The sequence below is a fragment of the Tympanuchus pallidicinctus genome, unplaced genomic scaffold, assembly GCF_026119805.1.
Source record: "Tympanuchus pallidicinctus isolate F22 unplaced genomic scaffold, pur_lepc_1.0 scaffold1, whole genome shotgun sequence".
Classification (NCBI taxonomy): Eukaryota; Metazoa; Chordata; class Aves; order Galliformes; family Phasianidae; genus Tympanuchus; species Tympanuchus pallidicinctus.
The window spans coordinates 63,441,080-63,461,727 of NW_026294618.1; the positions used below are offsets into that span (position 1 = coordinate 63,441,080).

General features: G+C 41.5%; 1 protein-coding gene across 5 annotated transcripts in view; it reads right to left on the bottom strand.

Moving 5' to 3' along the window:
- Window positions 1-9,856, bottom strand: part of GRM1 (glutamate metabotropic receptor 1) — a 182,722-nt gene extending 172,866 nt beyond the window's left edge. For 2 of the 5 annotated variants that reach the window (XM_052670902.1, XM_052670893.1), the window contains exons 1-2: window positions 9,613-9,850; window positions 7,439-8,312 (exon numbers count right to left, since the gene is read on the bottom strand). In XM_052670902.1, the coding sequence (XP_052526862.1) occupies window positions 7,439-8,204 (766 nt within the window). In that variant the 5' untranslated portion in view covers window positions 8,205-8,312; window positions 9,613-9,850. Of the gene's footprint in view, window positions 1-7,438; window positions 8,313-9,612 lie in introns of all 5 variants that reach the window. The other 3 variants (XM_052670919.1, XM_052670911.1, XM_052670886.1) reach the window with 2 other exon arrangements.
- Between the last annotated feature and the right edge of the window lie 10,792 nt (window positions 9,857-20,648).

The window sequence follows — 20,648 nt, forward strand, 5'->3', positions numbered from 1 at the left end:
TTATCTTTTTTAAAAAAGAGAAATCCAATTTCAAGGAAATTGAAAGGAGCAGCTAAGAGATCAAAATCCTAAGAAATCACATGGAAATGACTTAGATACATGTAAGAGACTGAGAGCAGTTTTATATGCCACTGCTCAAAAACAATCACCATATCTCCAAAAAGATCAAAGAGCCAGCACAATAGAACAGAAAAGTAAGCTCCATAAAGCTATTAAAATAAAACTAAAAAAAATAAAAATAAAAAATTAACAAGTGGAAATTTTGTCTTAACGAGGGAATGAGAACAGAGAATACCTTGGCAAATGAAACATAAAACCACAATAAGACAATATGAAACAATTTTGAGACACAACGACATAAAATATCATAATCCACCATTCTGCAAATATTCCAGAAATGAGAAACTTGCCTTATATCCACTGATAACCAGATACATTAAAAGAGCACTTAGGGAAGATAAAACCATAGCAGAAAAGTTAAATTAGCTGTCTGGATCTACACTGTCTGGGAAGGGAGATAGGATAGTCCTCAGAGAAAGGTCATTTCTTCTGTAGGACAAGTCTAAACAGCTGTCTCAGAGTATCAATATTTTATAACAAATCCGTAAGATGGATTTAACAAATTGCCAAGACCAGCTAATTTTCCATGCAGAATTTTGCTATGGCACTTTGATACCAATTTAATTGGCCTTAGTACCAAAACAGATGGCAGCGGTAAAGTGAAAAAAGTCATTTTATATATCAGATTTAATCACTAAGAAAATTTATAGAATGTTTAGAGTGTAGAGGGTAACCTGATGATTAAAAGACTTGTGACATTCCCACAGAAAGCTAACTGGTTGAAACAATAACAAAAGCAGTATTGATACACAAGTAAATAAATATATCATATCAGAGAAGAACCAACACAGTTTCTACAGAGAAAATATGAGGGCTATACACAGCATCAGAGGCAGATGTTGGTGGTACAGCAGTAGTGAACCTACCCACCCATATTCTGTTACATTTTGTTGCTGTGTGACAGATGGCAGCAGAGAGGCATTCATCAACCCCTGCTGAATGTTGATGGGAACCAAACAGTGAATGTGAGCACAGTAAGGTGGTGGGTGGTGCATTTCAGCAGTGGTGACAGTGGGTACCTGGTGGTGCAGATTTTTACAAGTACGGCATGCAGGCTTTTGTTCATCACTGGCAAAAATGTATAGCTAATGTGGTGACTGTGTTGAAAAATAGTGTTTTGTAGCTGACGTTATCACTGAATTTGCTCTACAAAATTCTGTTATTGTGCTCTATGTATCTGTTGTAGTTTCCGTTGAAATAAATAGGAGGCACTACTTTCAGAGTGACCTATATACATACCTCAGAAGTTTACTAGATTTCTTTGATGGAGCAAATAGCCATGTGAATGATACAATAAATATAAAACATTTGGAATTTAAGAGAACTTTTGATGAGATCCCTCAGTAGTGATTCTCACAGAAGCAGAGGTAATATTGATTAGAAAGAATGTCCTGTTATGGATTAAGAATTGGCTAGCAAATAGGAACAAAAGGATAGGAAATAAATTTTGTGTTAATTAATATGGAGTAACACACATGAGGAAACTACTGTGTATGACAGCCTATGATCTAGGCTTTGCCTATTAAGAAAAAGGTATTGTGGTATTTAAAAGTATTTTCTGGTGGCATCCATTCAGTGCAGTGTGGGAGCTGAAAAGGTAGTGGACCAGTAGAATTTTATCAGGAAAGGTGCAAGAGCAATACAGTTGCTCTTGTTACTTCAAGTTACTTCATGACTGAATTAAACCATGGTGTATTCCACCTCAAACAATGCATACAACTGTAACCCCTGCATTTCCTGCTAAAACCAGAAGAACAAAATTATGATCAGGAGTAACAAATGATATGAAGTTTTGTACAAATGTAGGAATGTAACGTAGTCGATAAGGAACAAACAAAAGTAAATAAGAGGAAATACTAGTTCACACAACATGCAATTATGTAATAAAATTCACTGTTAAGACACCAGAGAGAAAAGTATACAAATAGATGCAAAAAGGGATTAGTCAAATTCACACAGGAAAGGTCCATTGGCAGTTTCTCATCTAGTAGCTGTGAAGGTGTGCTCTATGTGTGCTCTGCTCTTCTTTCTTTTAATATTCATCCCACTGATGAAGGACTAGTATAGAATATTTCCCTAGATGTTAACTGAGTTCAAGAGGTGTCTGGATGAGGAGCTACGAGATATGGTTTAGTAGCCTGTGGTAGCAATGGTAATGGGAGGGCAGTTGGACTAGATGATCTTGCAGGCTGTTTCCAACCTTGTGATTCTATGATTCTATGATTCTCAGTTAAGAGGTTATTTTTCACAATAAACAATTCCCTTAGCGAAAAGGTGGAGAGAAAGCTTCCTTTGCTGAAAAGCTATTCTAGTTCATGTCTGACCAGTATTTGGCCGTTCCCATCAGACTGTCAGCACAGGTGTTAATTAGTGCCATCTGTGATGGTGGCCTATGCTGTGAACACCTGCCACCCAGAAAATCAGTGGTTTTTCACACAGGTCAGTGAGCACCAGTTAGTAGTGACTTCGACCGGTATTTTTCTAGGTTGTGTATGGCAAGTGCAGTCATTCTTGTAGCTCCTACTGCAGCTACCAATTCAGTGGCTCATCAGACCCCTGAAGATTCTTTTTCAATGGATCATACTATTCCTACTTATAACACTTGAAACAGTTTTTATTTTTCTGTCTGAGAAAACTAAGAATAATCACCTTCATCTTGTGAACAATAGTTCAAAGGAATTGTTATGGAGGTATTTTCACATGGTTTTTGAGATCATTAGAATTGTTTTACTTTTTTTTAAAACAGTTTTCACTGAGACAAGAATCCTGAAGGAGTTTGCAAGGAACATGGAACATTCAAATCCGAAAACAGGGAAATAATTCAAGAAAAAAACAAACAAAAAAAAGTGAAGCACAATTGAACCCACAGGGCCTACTGATAAATATGTATCCAGTAATATTGCTGCAAAGTCAGGCTGAGAAGTTAGATGAGTTTTTTGAGGTGATTTAACTCATGTAGCTGCCAGTTGTGCAGTTGAAAACTTTGATTATTTGTGAATTTAGGAGTACTGCAAAGCAATATATATTTCAGAAGGAATTTCTCTTGATCCTCTGCAGTGTTGGTCACACACAATATTTTTGTCAACATCAATCAATGTAAGTGATTCTCCTAGCACAACACCTTATAATAAATATAATTAATGTGTCCAATACAGGGAGAATTCTAGTCCTTGCCTGTTTTTAAATTACTATTTGTCCTTCTTAGGACATTTTTCTCTCCTTTTTCCCTATCAGGAAGCCTCTGATGATGATAGGTGAAGCTATTGAAATGGAGAAAAAAAAATAGATAGGAGAATGTATTTGGGAACAAACATCTCAGGCACAGTTCACACTTCATGAGGTTATGAAAATTTTTACGGCTGTTGATAGAAATATTGGTAAATTCTGAAATTTCAAGTGTAGGAATTGAAGATGCTGTTCACTATTGCCTGACCATAATTTAATTGAAAAGTACCAACCCTAGTAACACCAAGAAATTAATGATAAATCATTATTAGAAATAGCTTGTAAGAACACCTTGTGAGAAATAAAGCAATTTCATTGTATCAAAATTATTCCTTTGAACCATTTGGATATTGCCCCACTTATCTTTAAACAGGAGTATTATTTTCTAGCACAACTAAAGCTACTTCAGTGAGTTCTATGCAAGATTTTTTTTTTTTTTTCTGTGAAATCTGCAGCGAATAGCAAGGTCTACTCCTTACCACTTTCGTTCCAACATGTATATATAACTGTGCATATGAATTTCTTGTATGTTACTAGAACACTGTGTGTGGTAGTCAGGTTATAAAAAAATCACTGTGAAGATAATTAAATACATTGCTGTCTGCTTTGATAGGAAAGTTGTTACAGTTATCCCATTCATTTTGTCATAATTTATTTCAAGCCTTGTGACACAAATCAGACAAATTGATTATATTTTGGTGCTATCAGTAAAATAAAGCTATAAATAATCACAATTTGATGCAATTAACTAAATGGTCCATTTCTAAAGATATTTTTACCAAGTCCACATGTTAACCTGCTGGAATTTAAATGTTGTTTGTAGAGGACTATTTGTACACTAAAGTGCAAGAATAGTCCATAAATAGCAGATGGTCAGTAGACAAACAGATCTGTTCACAAAACCAAAAATCTTTCACACATTTTGTAAGCCCAGTAATTGAAAAGAAAATTCAGCCCTAAGCATTAACTATTTCTATTTTCTTATTCTGAAGTGACCTCCTTGGAAAGCGAGATCATATAAAGCCTTCTTAAACCATCATCTCTCCTACCTTTTGGATAAAGATGAGGAATTTTTTGGAGGCTGCTGAGCACCAGCTATTATACAGGCATCTTAAGGGTCTGGGAAGCTAGTGTAATGCACAGCAATCTAATAAGTGCCCTGTGCTTTCTGGAAACAGCCCTTATCACACTTGGTATGTATGAACATGACCTGAATTCAGGAATACCCGTAGAGTTGTGCCCAACTTCATACATGCGTTTTTAAGACCTTTGATTTCCATATGAAGCCTTGGTTTGGAGTTAGACACTTATCTGCATTTCTAGATGAGGATGCCTTTCAAGCCTAAGAGCTGAGAAGATGTACCCATGCCAAGTACTCCAACACTGAAGTACCTTTGAAGAATCCTTAAAAAAAATAATAGTCTTGAAAATGCCTTGCAGCTACTTTATAGTCACACAGCCTTCCACAGGCATACGCACAGATTTCTCACATCATTTCATGACTGCTGCCTACACTGAAATAAATGTGCTCTCACCATGTGTAAGTATGCTCAACTGAGATACATAACAACCAGACATAGTAACTTGCCTTTGTTTGTTCTGCAGTGTGGAGCTGTATGTGTCAGTTTTAATCTAAAGCTAAGCAGGCCTTTGAAAACAGGTTTTTTCACTAACAAGTTTCTAATCAAGTGCAACATTTATATACCTTAATAAACAATGGTGCAAAAAGTACACCATGAAACATCATGTATTAATGCACAGAGACTGTGTACAGGTAAATATAGTCACCAGTAATGGCATTAACACAAGAAGAGTGGTCTTCACATCACATGCAAAGAAGGATATTGGTAACTATTTGAAAGTCATCATGCCACAGGCTGGATGACTTTAATCTTTTGATCCTTGTGGCTCCATGATAAGAAAATTGGCACTGAACTGTGAGGCATTTATTTCTGATTTTCATTAGAAGTACATTGCTGCAGACCAGTATCATTTGGGGCTCTCAAATAGCTCCATCCAGTGTATGGGAGCAGAGGAAAGGGAATGGAGGAGCCGAGATGTTCAGGTCAGCTCTGAGTTGTCACTGATAGAGCACTGCTGGCTGCCACAGGCCAAAGGCTGGTGGTGTTGTGTCAGCCTCTTGTGGCTGGGTGCCTGTAGGCACTGAGCTGCGAGGCCCCGTAAGAGTGAGAGACTGAGCAGAAACAGCATCTCTGAGCTCTCAAGAGGTGGTCAGATCAGACCTGAAGTACTCTGAAAATGAAACTTCTTCACAACTTCAACCTGCATGCTTCCTAGGAATTTTTCATGAAGCCCACTGATGTGATTCCCCAACCAGTAAGACCCCGGAATTATTTGCAGCCCACTATTAAGACGGTGCAGAGGCCAACGAGTAAGTGTGGAGGAGGAACGTTTCTAACTACACTTTATCCCTCTATTTCCAAACATAGCAAGGATGGAGCTGCTCCTATTCACAAAGTATTACTCAGAGTGACTCTGTGTTTCCTGTGCAGAGTAATACCACCTTTAACATACCAGCAAGCAGCTCTCACTGTGAGTGCACAGTATTTCAAGTAACAGAATTGCAATAACTCACAGCTATTTCATGTCTACTAATTTCAATTCATACAGGAAAAAAAAAAACCCTTTGGAATCCACCCATCAGCAATTGCCATGGGGTTAATGACATCTTCCTGGAAGAAGCAAAGAAGTTGAGGTTTGTTATATATATTTGCAGTGGGATTTGCAGCCTCACTCTAACAGTAAGGGTATGGCAGATAGAGATTTAAAAAAAAAAGCAAACATGTAACTTGAACTGCATAATCTGCAAAATCCTCATGACATTTCCTAAGAGGAGATTGTTACTTCGTGGGGCAGAACTGATCCAATATTTTCAACAGTATCAGTCTAAATCCTGCAAAAATGTCTTGCAACAACCGTTTTTCCTCAATCACCATCTATAGTAAAAATAGATATGGAATTAAAAATTCTTGTGAGCAATGGATGAAATTACTACTTACAATGATCTTTTAAAATGAATAAACAAACGACCTTTAGAAGCTATAGTTTTTTGGTTTTTGTTTTTGTTTTTTTTTTTCCTAGAGAGATAAATCCTACCTGCATTAAGGAGTTGTATCTGCACGGAGTGAACAGATCCCCTCAGGCAGCTCTCAGCCAGGGTGAGCTCATAGCTCCCCAGAAGTGCATGGAGTGGAGCTCGGCAGTTTGCATCCACACATAATTCACCCCCTCGATGTTTATTTTTCACCCCAGCCTGGCACAATATCTAATCCTATCTGTCAGCAGTAAGGAATCCTAAGAGCTCGTGTTCCACTCCTTCCAGCAGTTCATTTTCTCATCTGTGACAGGGCATAAAATGAACTGCAAATGTCAGGTCATTGCTTCCTGCTCTTACATATGCTTTTTTTTTTTTTTTTTTCCAGAATTGCAGCACTTTTATGTCTTAAGTATTCAATTTAATCCGATTCATCTTTGTATATGCAAATCTTACTGGAGATTTCTTTATTTATTCATAACAGCGTATGTTCTTCACACTTTTTACTGAGCCATCTCTGTGAGAAGAAAAGGTGTGGAGTCAGCTCTGTAACCAGAGAGGGAATCGTAAATCAAATCCACAGCAAATATATGCTCAGGTAAAGAAAACAGCTGCACAATTACAACAATAATAAGATCAGCTTTGCAATTTTATACTTGAAAATCCCATTTTTGTGTCTATAACTGGACTATAGAAATGCCACAGTAATCTATCACAAGACTTTGCCTTCTATAAGAAAAAATAATTTCTTTAATTTATGTTGGTCCAGCCAGCCCACCTATAAGCTGACACTCCTTTATAAAACAACCTTTTCTTTTGATATAAGCCATTTGAAAAGAAGGAAATCTGTTGACTATGAACACATTGTTCAAGTCAACATCTTTACATTAGAATCCCACAGAACAGCCCTGCTGCCCTCTATTTTCCACAGGACACCCTGGAAAGGCACCACAAGGTCTCGACTCAGCCCAGGCAGAACCTATCTGCTCCTGGGCAGCAGATGGGCACTGTGGGCTCCCACCTTCCCCCTGGACCCACCTTCAGTGTGCACAGCAGACACGTAAGTCCAGTTGTAACGCTTCACAATATCAAGCATGGCGCGGGCTTGGAGTGTGTCAGAGGGCACCACACGGAGGAAATACTTGTAGAGAGTCTTGTCACTCAGGTCGATGCTGGTGGCAGAATAGGCAATTTGTGGGATGTCAAAGAGCTGCAGGAGGTTCTGCACCTGGATGGCGACTGAGCTGGAACCAGGGCCAATGACTCCTGCAATGGGCTTCCTCAGGCGGCCTGGGGGCTGCGGTTGTGAGTCGGAGAGGCAGCGCCCACCACCCTCCCTGTCATCCCTGATAGAGATGAGTGAGTCCCGAATGAACTCAATGCTCTGCTCCAGGGCCACCGAAGAGTGCCAGCAGGAGTCGCGGATCTCGCTGCCCAGCGTGATGTTGGGCAGCAGCACTGGGTCAGCGTTGATCTTATCCAAGGTGTGAAACATGGCCTCCACCCGCTGGATGCCGTATTGCTCCCGGATCTCCCCACACTTCCTCTCAGGCACCTTCTCAGCTGGCGGTTGATGGTGGACCGAGAAGAGGGCACCAATGATGACATCCCCGTCCATGCGGGCCACGGAGCGCTGCGCAGAGGCGGCAGCTGGTGGCAGCGCGGCACCTGCCAGCAGCAGCGCAGGCAGCACGAGAGGCAGCACAGCGGTCATTGCGGTGCACGGTGCTGTCCGCGGTGGGGCTATGGCTCCGGTGGGATCCTCTTGGATGAGTACGCTGTGAGCACATGTAGGGAACGGCATCCGCTGCCCCCCGCCGGTTCTCGGGTTGCTCCTAATAGCATCGCAGCCACGTCTCACCGCACAACTCTCGAGGGTGCATAGGCAGCTGTCATCCTAGTGACTTTTAACCTGGTGGCACAGAAACGGGGTATGAAACGCTCACTGGGGATTCAACGTCAAATCAGAGCTCAACAGAGCGGCACAGTTCGAGGAGGTCAATGCTTTTGTAGGGCAGTTACCCCCGGTAAAGGCTCTTGAAGTATGTTTCAAGAGGAATTAAGGTGTGTGTTTATTTGCCTTGCCACACTCCCCTGTGTCTGTTTATGAGAACCGCTCCTGAGCCCGCCTCTCCAGCCCAGGCGGCCGCGCCTTTCCGCGCCCCGCCCGCGGCACAGCCGAAAGTTTGACGGGACACTCGGCGCTCCGGGAGGCGGCACAGCCCTCCCCAGCCAGGGACATGGTGCCGAGCGCTGCCCCTCTCGCCTTACTGCCGTCCGAACGCATAATCCTCAGGTCCTCAGCTAGGGAATTTTCTCTCCCGAGATAAAAAAGGGATGAAGAGAGAGCGAGAGCTCTGCTCTGCCACCGACGGGAAATGTCATTTAAAGGTCAGCGGAAAGGAGAAGAAAGGGGCCCCTTTTAGCTTAACTTTTCCGCCTGTCAGGAGCAAAGCTGTACTCCGACCAGGGACGCACACCTGACCCCAGGGAAAACACTCCAGTTACTACGGCAACGGCTGGCAAAGTCCTGCTACGTTTTGCCGGCACGCCTCGCAGGCAGCCTTCTGGCGAGGGAAACCGACGAGCCCGGCTACCGTGCCTGCAGGCTCCGCGCCGTGTTCGGGGCCGGGCGGCAAGGCCACCGCCTCCAGCACCGCGAAAACGGCCTCCGCCGCCAGGCAGCCGGAGAGCAGTCCCTGTTGCGCGGCGGAGCCGTCAGAACCACGGACAGCGCCCGGCGACAGGCGCTCTGAGCCCGGCCCCGGCTCCTGCCGCCCCGGCATCCGCACCGCCCGCGCCCCATCCCGCCGCCCTGGAGCCGATACCCGGGCGTCCCGCGGTCCCCGCCGTCCCGTCGTTCCGCTGCCCCGGTCCCGCCACCGCCGACCCAACCGCCGGACGCTTCCCCCAAACTTCTGCCCCCGCCTGGAGCCGCTGCTGTCTTCCCGCATGCACGGCCAGACAAGGCGACGCTACGACACACCGCCACACTGCCACGGAACACAGAGCCCGAGGCACACCGGCCGTTCCCCCCGATCTGCCCTCCAAGCACCGCGCAGAGGTGCGGATGCCGCCGCAGCGGCGGGACTACACGCTGCGGGGCAGCTGAGTCCCGGGGCAGAGCCGCGCTGCCCGTGGGGGATTTCCCCGGCCGCCCCTCGCCCTCTCCGGTCCACAGCGCCCCGCAGGGCTGGCAGCCCGGGGCGTACCTGGCGTGGTGAGGCCGGCGTTCGCCGCCCGCTCGAAGCAGGCACCGGCGGCTGCCCGGGCGCCCCGAGCTGGCGCGCTGGCGGCGGGGCGACGGCTGTGGGCTGGTCGCTGGTGCCCTCTGTCTTCAGCACCGCTCCACCGCAAGGAAAAAAACAGGTCACCCCGCGCTCATCCATTATCTCACACGGCGGGATCGGGCATTTTCTCCCCCTCCTTAATTTCTTCGGCTATTGTCTTGGAAGCGAACGAGGAGGCGTCACCCGGAGCACGCAGCCGCCGCGGGGAGGTGTTGGTCTCTCCCCCCGCGGCTCTTTATTCGTTATCTTCTCGCCACAATTAGAGAAATCCAAAGCAAGGGACTGGCACATGGAAAGGGCTCAGACCACGCTGGGGGACCCAACAGCCAGGCTGTCACTATGAAAATAAATACATACACGTATTTATAAATGTATTGCAACAGGATAAATCACCTGTAAGGAGAAAGGCGTTGAGAATACTGTTTTAAGGTCAAGATGAGCCTCCTTAAAGGCATGTGAGAGGCATGTCAGATTAAAATAATACCAGATTGAATAATCATAATTCAGACGACCTGCTTGCATCCCTAACACAAGTCTCGGGTGTTTTACTTGGCTGTGGGAAAGTTAAAGTTAGATTACCTCCCCGCTGGGAACTCTATAGATATTTGTCCTACTTTTGAAAGAAAGAGGCAAGGACAAACATTTAACTATTGCTTGAATGAGAAGCTTTGCAACGAATGCTGCCTCAGAGCTGCCTCCTCCCCATGTCAATATTTGTGCTCTTTTTGTAATCACAGAGCTGTGACCTGGCATGTTTCTTATGGAGGAATGGCCCAGGACAGCACTGCCAGCACCAGGCCTGAGGGCATCCAGGTGTGCCCTTCAAGGGAGAACAAATTCCCCTTTTTCCACACTTTAATAATTAGAGTTTATTCTCTGTTCTTGGCACAGAACACAGAATCACATAATCATGGAATTATAAAATCATAGAACGGCTTCGTTTGGAAGGGACCTTAAAGACTGCCCAGTTCCAATCCCCTGCCATGGGTGGGGTTGTCAACTCTCATCAGGCTGCCCAGGTCCCCATCTAACCTGGCCATGAACACCTCCAGGGCTGAGGCATCCACATCTTCTCTGAGTAACTTGTGCCAACAAATGATTCCAATGATGACATAACTAAAAAGCTAGGAGGGCAGCTGGCAGGGATCTGGAACACATGAGAAGAACCTGGGATATTTGCAGGTTTTGGGAAGGGCTCCTGGAAGCCCAAAGAGTCAGAGAGACCTCAGGGCCATCGTATTGCTTTTTCCCTCTAGTGGTATTTCCAGGTGTCACCCACACAGGCAGCCTGGTATGTTCCATCAGCCCCAGCAGACCAGATAGAACTGCCATTTTGTTGTTGCTGTTATATGAACATAGGGAGGTGTCATCATGTGCCATGCTGAACATTTTCCAGCCTATAGAACCAGCATCAACTCACTGCACTATCAGCCCATGCTCTCAGTGTCACCACTGTCCCATGTTTCTGAACACAAGGAGCCTTCACCACCAGGTAGCCATCCCTGTGGCACTCCACAGAACTTTGTGCAGAGGATCTTGTGCACTGCATAGGATTTTGTGCAGAGAGGAGCTGCCATCAGACAGTCAGGGGATTGGGGCTACAGCAGAGAAGAACTGGAGCTAGGCTGTAAGTAACACCGGCATTGCATGGGAAGTTATGTGATGTTGACTATTTTCTTCCTGGACATGGAGTGAACAATTTTCAGTCTCCCATGAAACACAATTCAAAAATCACATACAGATTTATTGAAATATTTTATTTTAATAGTATAAAAATGTTTTATTCCTACTTCAGTTTAAAGATTTCCTATTATGAAACACAGTGTATCATTATTTTTACTTCACATGAAATCAATCATCAGCTTAAAATTGAGGTTCTTTTCCAGTTCTTTTCCCAAATACATTTTTTTTCTTTCAACAGCAGGGACACTCCTGTTAAATGCTCTTATTTCAACAACACGGCCTCTTTCATAAGAGAATCTTCTGTTGGTAAAGATCTGGTCAGTTGTAAAGAGGTAAGAGCGGTGTATTATACAAAACTATTTGAAAAGGAGATGGTTTGGAAAAGCAAGGACAGCTTGAAACCAGACTTAACAAGCCCCTACTTCTGATTTGTTAAAACAGTTCCTTCCTTTGCCACCTCCTCCCCAGAGGCAAGTTAGGTTGGCTTTTTAACTGTGCAGCCTCTCCAGCTACAATATTGGGCAGATTTAAAGTTATTCTGTGTGAATCAATACCTCTAAAACTGTGTAATTTTATTATGTCTTGAAAACAAACGCAAAGTTCATGTTGTCCTGTCTGAAGGCTAACACACATACTGGCTAATGTAAGAGTTCTCAGTAATATTTTCTATTCTGCTCACTCAAAGTCTTTCTTTTCATGATTTACTGAAGCCACCTTCTGTACATACACAGTATGCATACAAAACATGCACAGACACTGTATCAGGCACTGAAATATTTGCTTGTGAACCAAGGTTTACAGTCATCATGTAGCAGGCTTATTCAGTTGACACAGGGATTTTAATCTCACTAATACATTTGGTATATTTTCTCCTCAGAAAGGAGGAGAATATGCTCCTTAGCAAAGCAAATGCCGCTCATTGGTTTTCATTTAAGGAATGTGCTAACTACATTGTCATTTCCACCCTATCTTATATTTAAGCTATTAAGTCACTCTATCTGCTAAGAAACAAAGAAACAGCATTTTAACTGTTTTTAATATTTTTATTTGCTTCAAGAGCTAGAAAATGAACATGAATGGATTGATGTCAGAATATACGGAGCTTCAAAAAGATCTGAATGCTCAGCTGTTCCTTGTACCAGGAGATCCAATAAAACTAAATAGGATTAACCTATGAAATTTAGGACTCACCTCCGTGACACTTTAAACAATAGCATCTACACAGACTTATGGTTATATTGGTCTGCTCTTTGCTCTTTTTATGGCAGACACGTGTATTTATTGGCCACAAGGATCTCTGGGAATGTGCAGGCTTCCACTGCTAGTTATGCACCTCCTGCTCATGCCCTGTCTCATGTCACAGCAACCTGAGTGTGTTTCACAGACTGAGGAGACTTCACATCTTTTCAAAATAACCAAAATACTTCCTCAGAGATTTAGTTAGGAGAGAACTGTCTGCCTTGTTATGATTTCAAAGGTCTCTCAAATAAATGTGAGATCCAAATCAATGCAAAATTCAGCATTCAGGGACATCTTGTGGATTTTTGTCACTCTCTAAGGATTATAGGCTCCATGATGTGATGAATAGACTGGGCTTATTCATACATTCAGCAGTTTCAATTTCTGCCTAGCAGAGCTGTTAATAAGCTAAAATTGATTCTTTTAAGATTATTTTTTTTTTAAATGAACAACTGATTGCTTCATAACGTCATATTAAAAAAGAAACCCTCAGGAGAAGTTCTCTGTGAAGACTGTCAAGGAGAGGGATCAGATTGCTCCTGAAAGGACAGAGCCTGGCTTCTTAGAAAGAAAAGTTCATCTCCCAAATGGTTTCTCTTCAATGAAACAACATCCAAACAACACACAACAGCTGAAAGTACCCCATTTCCCATTGCTACAGAAAGAGGCATGTGCCCTAACCCGGGGATCCCCACTATGAGGGTATCTGAAGAGTTTTGTCTTTCTGATTGTGGGGAAGTGCTCACTAGAGTGAATGAGAAGCCAAATGATTGTCTCCAGTGTAAGGCAGGGTGGACTTTCATTCCTAGGTAATATTCCAGGACACTCTTGTATTTATTTATTTCTTAACTGCAAAAATGTACTTATGGTGCCCTCTAGGCCAAAATGCTGCACAATATTTATGATGCATTCTTACACAAGCTGACTCTATCCAGCTCAGTTTTGATAAAGCTAGCTCTCTTGTCCTGAAATCCTCTGATTTCCCTGAAATAATCCCCTAAGATGCAAGCTGAGCAAATAGATAGATTTGTGCAGGGACCTGCATACCAACAATCTTGTTCTACATCAAGCCAAAGAGGGAAAAGCATGTCAGATTCAAAGGGCTACCATTTCTGAGTTTCAGACTCCCTGTTTAAAACATACAGACTCCCAGGTCCATTTGGAAATGCTGGTATGAACATCTCTGGCTGGACTTACTAGGCAGGGACTTCCGCTATGTAACTGTGAAGAGAGAGATGCTACCTTGGCTACATGGTTTGAACACAAATAACTGTCCAGGATAACTGGACACATCTACTGCATTTGACTGTAACTAACAGGATGCAGAATTTCACTGTGCTCTTAATTTGGTGCTGTGCTTGTGGGAAATCTGACAGTTATAAGCATCTACTGGCTGAAATTTTTTGGAGATATTCAAGGACAGCTCTGTGTAAAGCCACCTGCAGGAATCCAATCTGGTACCATAGAAAACCGGTAAAACCTATGGAAAGAAAGTCTTCGCTGTGCAGATAATGAAAATATATTCCTGTTCTTTCTGACACCCAGTCTTTCATACCAGAGCTGTGGGTCAGTAAGCCCTTACACTGCAAAATTTAGTTACAAAAGGAAAAGGTAACTTAGGAAAACCAAAAGTTCACTCTCAGGCTGCAGTATGACAACACATCTCTGCACCACTCAGAGGGGAACCTGTAAGTATATACTAATCTCTGAAATTTTCTCATGTAACTACAGTTAGCACTGAAGAAAACAGCTCTGTATTTACCAGCTGTTATTTGTGTCCTTCATTTCACCATGTATTTCCCTTCCAGATATTTTGTACAACAAAGAAAGAAAAATAAAGTCACATTAAAAATCACAAATGTCAGAGACAGGAAAGGCTAGCAGTCTTCCCAAACAGGATTATTATTTTACACTTGATTAAAGAATTGACAGAGGCTTTGCAAATGCCAGTTTAGCAATCAAGCCATGTATAATAAATGTCTGACACATTTCAAAAAACATATTTCATTCTCAAAAAAAACAAAAACAAAAACAAAAACAAAAACCCTCAAGCAAACAAACAAAAACCCTCCAAAATTAATGGATCAAAGTGGGACACTGACTTAGGCAGAAATTTACATTCTTTTCCCATTTAGGTAACACTGTGTGCAAGACACATTATCAGCTTACATAAATACCTGGTTTTGAAGTATTGGGATAGCAAATAAGGAATGAGAGAACGGAAAACCTTAAAGATAAGTAGAATTTCATGGTGACCTTTAAATGAAATGATATCATTTTCTACTTTGCATCTTCTTTATGCATTTATATTTGCTCTGAGCAGATAGTGTGCCTGAAAACCACTAACATCAGATTCCTTTTCTTCCTTTTACTTTCTCTGTATACATGTTTAAATGAACACAGAGAAGGAATATTAGAAGAATAGGCGCATCTCAGAGCAGATCCATGGTTTGAGACACTGTAAGCTGCAGGGATGTAAGTGGCTTCAAAGGGACTGTGGTGTCATGCCTTTCCCCTCTCTGAGACTGTATCAGCCTTGCCTTCATTGTACTATCAACAGTAAGAACTGAACAAAGTAACTGAGCAGATTGACAGGATGAAGAAAATATGGTTTGGATTCGTATTACACAGACACAGAAATAAAGAGATACAGGAAATGCACTGTATACTGTAACCAGCAGTAGAAAAATTCTCTGTGACAAAACCCAATGGTTCAGCCAATGAAATATTATGTAAAATATTAGACAACACAGTATTTATTTCTAATACATAGCTGTTACTCTAAGAAATTAATACACAATGAAGAAGCTAATATTCAGGTATAAGATGCAAACTTTACCATTTCATAGAATCACAAGGTGGCCTGAGCTGGAAGAAACCTTAAAGATCATCTAGTTCCACCACAGGTGCACAATGTTTAATTCTTTTTTTCAGAATATCGACAAATAAAAAACCATATTTGTAATGTAACAGCTTAGTTCAGAGAAAATATAAAATAGTTCTTAATAAGCATTTATATGTGTCCTGGCATCTTCTTTAATAAAAACAAGAACAATATCTGAGTACATATGTTTCTTTTAAGTACTTCTTTTATTTATATTCCTCATGAGGAATTGCCTTGATAAGAGCATTTCCATGCAGACTTTATCACTTTGACTATCTAGCTAGGCAAAGCATTTCTGGAACCATTTCATTACTTCAAGATCTATTAGGATCATTGTAATAACTCTCTTTTGTCTCACTTCCCTGACAGTATGCTGCTGTGGTTTGGTGACACATTAATTGCTTTTTCTCTGTGATTTCACTCCGTTCAAATGGCTGCACTGTCTCACAGGCCCATGGCCAGTTAAGGGATGCTGAGAGCCTGTTCCTCACCTGGGGTACCTGGCTCCTTAGCCACAAGGTGTAACTGCCTGGTCCTTATGGTGCTTCAAATCTGAGTTTCTCCGGAATCAGACTTTTTTTACTCTTGTTCAGATATGCAACTTTACTTAACGCTGGATTTATCATCAAATTGCCATCATTAAGGCAGAATAAGAAACATTAAGCATAACACCAGCAATGCTGATGAAATGGCTAACGTCCAGGTGATCCAGCAGCTTGAATGCATTGATTATGCATGCTGTGTCTTAGTACGTATAATCAAATGCTTTCTGTCTTGCATTTCCAATAGCTACTTGCCTTTTGACACAGATTAGATAACTAGGTAATATTTTCTTTATTTCTCTAATTCAATTATGATGAATGGCTCCCATTTGGTTCATGCATCAGGTCACAGGCCTTCAAACACTGTACTTGGTGTTTGTTCTCCTGCATGTCCTTCTTAAATGACTGATACTCCTCCTTTTCTGAGTCTGATATGGGTCAGATCTCAGCCAGCTTTTGTATCCCAGATCCCAGCAGTTAATCCTGCTGTGATTATTGTAGGCTCAACTACTTCTCAGAAGCACCTCATGACCATTACAGTACCATGCTGATACTGATGACAATGTAACTGGCCTTTAAATCCCTGTAATGGATCAGCAGTCCTTTGCTGTGTTAGTTTGTTGTATAATCCTTGGTCTTGTGAATATTTGTTTTTGATAGCACATTGAAAATTAATACAGCTGGAAACACAGCTATACATATCTGCCTAAGAGCAGGCTGAGGCAGACCACTTCCTCAGGCAGACCTCCTCCTGGATGAACAATTGTGGTAACTTCATGAGACGGACCATGTTACCCCACTGCTCAGAGATTTCCAGCCTGTTGGTCTTTGAAATACATAATAGATATAGACCTACAGGTCTTGCAAAGTGCCAAATTATTTTTCTCCCTATGTTATGCTGTGCTATGCTATGCTATGCTATGCTGTACCATGCTATACTATTGCAATCAGGAAGATGCTCAGAATGTTGCTGAAACCAGGAGCATTCTGTAGATGTGCTGAGACAGTAGAGTTTGTAATGCCCCATAAGGATGATTTTCAACTTACAATGCAAAAGACATCTGCTTGTCACTGTCTTTGGAAGGGGAATCGTAAGTAATGAAGAAGCCAGGTGGTAGTTTGGATCACCTGCTGAAGTCCTGTGGAATCAAAGCTGAGAACATCTACATTTACTTATTGAATAATTGGTGATGCTACAGAACCAAAAGCATGGACACTCATTACTATGCTAAATTTAAACATATTGAACAAAAGACAAGCTATTTGTCATTTTTTTGCATGTCACTGTTAGCTGTTGATGACAAGCAAACCTGTTCAAAGCCATTCAAAAACTTCATAGCAATTTTTCAGTCCTCATACTTTTGTAATTCTAATTATTCACCTAAACCCAAAAGCATATTTGATTTCACATTTTGCTGTTACAAAATTTTCAGTTCTTACAGAGAAAAACATAGCTATAAAACACAAGCAGGCCCTGATATTTTGTAAACACTTGAGTAAAAATGCTCTGAAATTTGAGACCCTCTCATAAGCTCTGATTTGGACATTAAGAAAAATGATGCATCTAAGCCCATTCATTTCTTTAGAAAATCATACTTGATGTCTGTAGCCAGGGACTTAAACTGAAAATGACCAAAAAGGAAGGCCAGAAGCAATGAACAAAACGCACAGAGAAGAACTTCACATATGGTTAATTAGAGAACAATTTATCTTAGATGTCTAAGGAGAAAAAGCTGCTGTATTTATTCTACTCACTAATGTAACACCCCCCTACCACCCAGTTACCAGAAACTATTCAGTCTGAAACTAGAAAATAAAATTCAGTGAAATTTGAAAAAGTCTCAAAGATAAACATATTTGTTCAATGTTTTGAAGGTCTATAGCTGAATAGAAGAAGTAGGCCTACATAAATAACCACACTGAGAAGTAGGCAAAATAACTACCAGAGACAACCAGGTGTCCAGTTGGCATTGTGTTGGACCAACCACGGGATGGAATGTCTTTGCCCTAGGGACTAAAGAGAGACAACCACCAGAGGTGGAGTGATCATTAGGCAGATGGATCACGCATGCATAATTATCTGACTTGGTTATGAAGGTGGGCTCCTTATGGAAACACTAATTCTGTCATTTGTGTAAATTCTATTTATAGGCTACTAATTGTAACTCATAAGGTGATTAGTGAAACCTGATTTGCAGCGAATGAAGAAACAGGAAGAACACATGGCTGAGGTATTCTGCCATCATCCTGTAAATCAGAAAGTATATATGTAATCAACACTTACTTCACTGAATTAATTCACTTAAGGAAAAATTTCTAAATGGCAGTTGATTGTATTATTTAGAGAACATCTGTATGTATTCAATGACGAGTTTAAAGTAAATTGTCCTCATGGTTTTCAAATCATTCATTCAATCCTGTTGTGTGAGAACATATTAATTTAGTGACATAGCCTTTTATTTTTATTCCAGTGGGCATCACCTTGATAGCAACAGCATACACTTGTTTTCATTTTTGTTTTCCTCTTTCTTGGCAACAATCTCTAAAAAGGCTCTTTTTCATTTTCACTGCACTTTTTCTCTAGCTGCAAATCCTGAATTCCCAATAAATTACCCCAAACCAGCTCAACTGATTTAACAGCTGCTAATTGTCACTACAGGAATGGGCAGAGATTGATTTCCATGTCATTATTTAAATTCAACAGACACTTGCTAGTGCTACATAGGAAACATCTTAGTTCCCACGTGTTTCTATTTCTAAATGGTACCTGCACTGATTTTGTCTTTCTTGAATTGTGCTCAATCACAGGAAAATGTATTTTTCAAATGTATTATTAGATCTCTTGGCCTAAATGAATATCTTATTTCCTAGCTGGCTTTTATTTTTCTCTAAATTCCAACCACTGTCAACAGAGGAAACAAATCCGCACATCATTCTTTCTTCTTAGTATCACTTACCAGCCAATTTAGTATGTGCCATTCAAGTAATTTATGCAACATTTTCAGTCTGTTTCCTAACTCAGCCAAAATTTGCATTAAAAATCTACCATTTGCTTCCATTCCGTGGCTACATGCAAATAGACTAATGGCACAACATGCAGAACCTACCCCCAAAGAGTATTTGGGCATACATTTAATTCCAATCTCATCTAACAGAGCTTTTAAGTTTGTGTCCTCAGTTTTCTTTTTTGGAAATTGAGGAGGAGGGTAAGGTATTCAGGGATACGAGCTCAGAAGATAGCCTTCAGCTTCAGCTGTCTATTTCATTTTTAATTTTGTTTATTCATTTTAACGCAGTAAAAGCTTCATGAATAAATAACCCCTAAAAAAAGATCTGCACGGTAAATACTCAGAAGGAGTAGCACTCTATTAAAGGAACACCACATATGTTTTCTGAGCATTACAGCTATGCTTTCTGTAGTGTATATCCTTCCTAGCTTAAGACCCCCAAAAGTGAAGAGTGAGACATAGGTCTATTTGTTGCTGCAAGGAAGACCTGAAGCTGCAGGAGCAGGGTTCACTCTGGCTCCTTGTGGTGACAGAGTATATTTTGAGAAAGTGGAAGCAAACTGTGATGGGTGTTATGGAAGAGTCTCTTAACATCTCCTGGTTGTAAATGTTGAAGTTAAACTTCCCTTTGCACATTTTAACTGTCTTCGTTGGGGATATGCAGTGTGGGTGAGAGGAAGCTGTTATCCAGTTTGGGGCTATTTTTAATTCCATAGTGTAGATAATATATTCAGAAACCTTTTCTTGAAGGCAGTCTGCATTCAAAGCTGCTGAAGAGTATCATGTCTTTGTATAGTATATGGGATAATTTTCATCAGATGAAGTTCTTCCTCTATAGACAGAAGTGTATGATACCTACGCTAATTACAGTAATTGTGCATAGGAACATGGCTGTTCAGGAGAAACCATTTGCTTGGCATGCAGCACTTTAGGACTATGAGACAGGAAAGTGTCTGGATTTGAAGAATAAGCAATAAGGACCACTTCAAAGCAAATGGTACCTTATAGCTTAGTGATCATTCAAATTGATGTTAGCTTGCTTGCCACAACTTTAACTTCACCAGAATCTCTCGGAAACAAGTCATAAATGGGAAAGCATCAGCATGGCTCCAGAGGGAGCTGCATTGCTTCTGCAAAAGCAGAATTAGGCAGAATTGGACAATGTGACTGTCTGGGCAGAAGCCTTCCAGGAAAGCTTATCAATCACAAGGAGCTGGGGCAAGAAGTCTTGGGAGATTATGTGGGTTCGCTTCGTGCAGATGCTGCCCCTTGATTTTCCCCATCACTCATCTCAAACTGTTGTGTTTATTAGACTTACGAACAAGTAGCAACATTTTTAAATAATGCCAGCAGTTGAAAACAACTCTCCTGGAATTACCAAAGTAGCAAAGAAAAACAAAACTCTGAGATTAAATCTTTTAGCTGATAACTTCTAAATGACTCTCTGAAATTAACACAGCCTTTAGTGCATTACCAGCAATATTTGTCTGCTATTCTCAAGTCTCCCAACACCATGCTGATGCACTGAACTCAGGATGGGGCTGGCTCTGCATTTCGAGGCTGGGCAGGGGCAGTTCATGCAGGCAGTCCTCCCACTGCCCT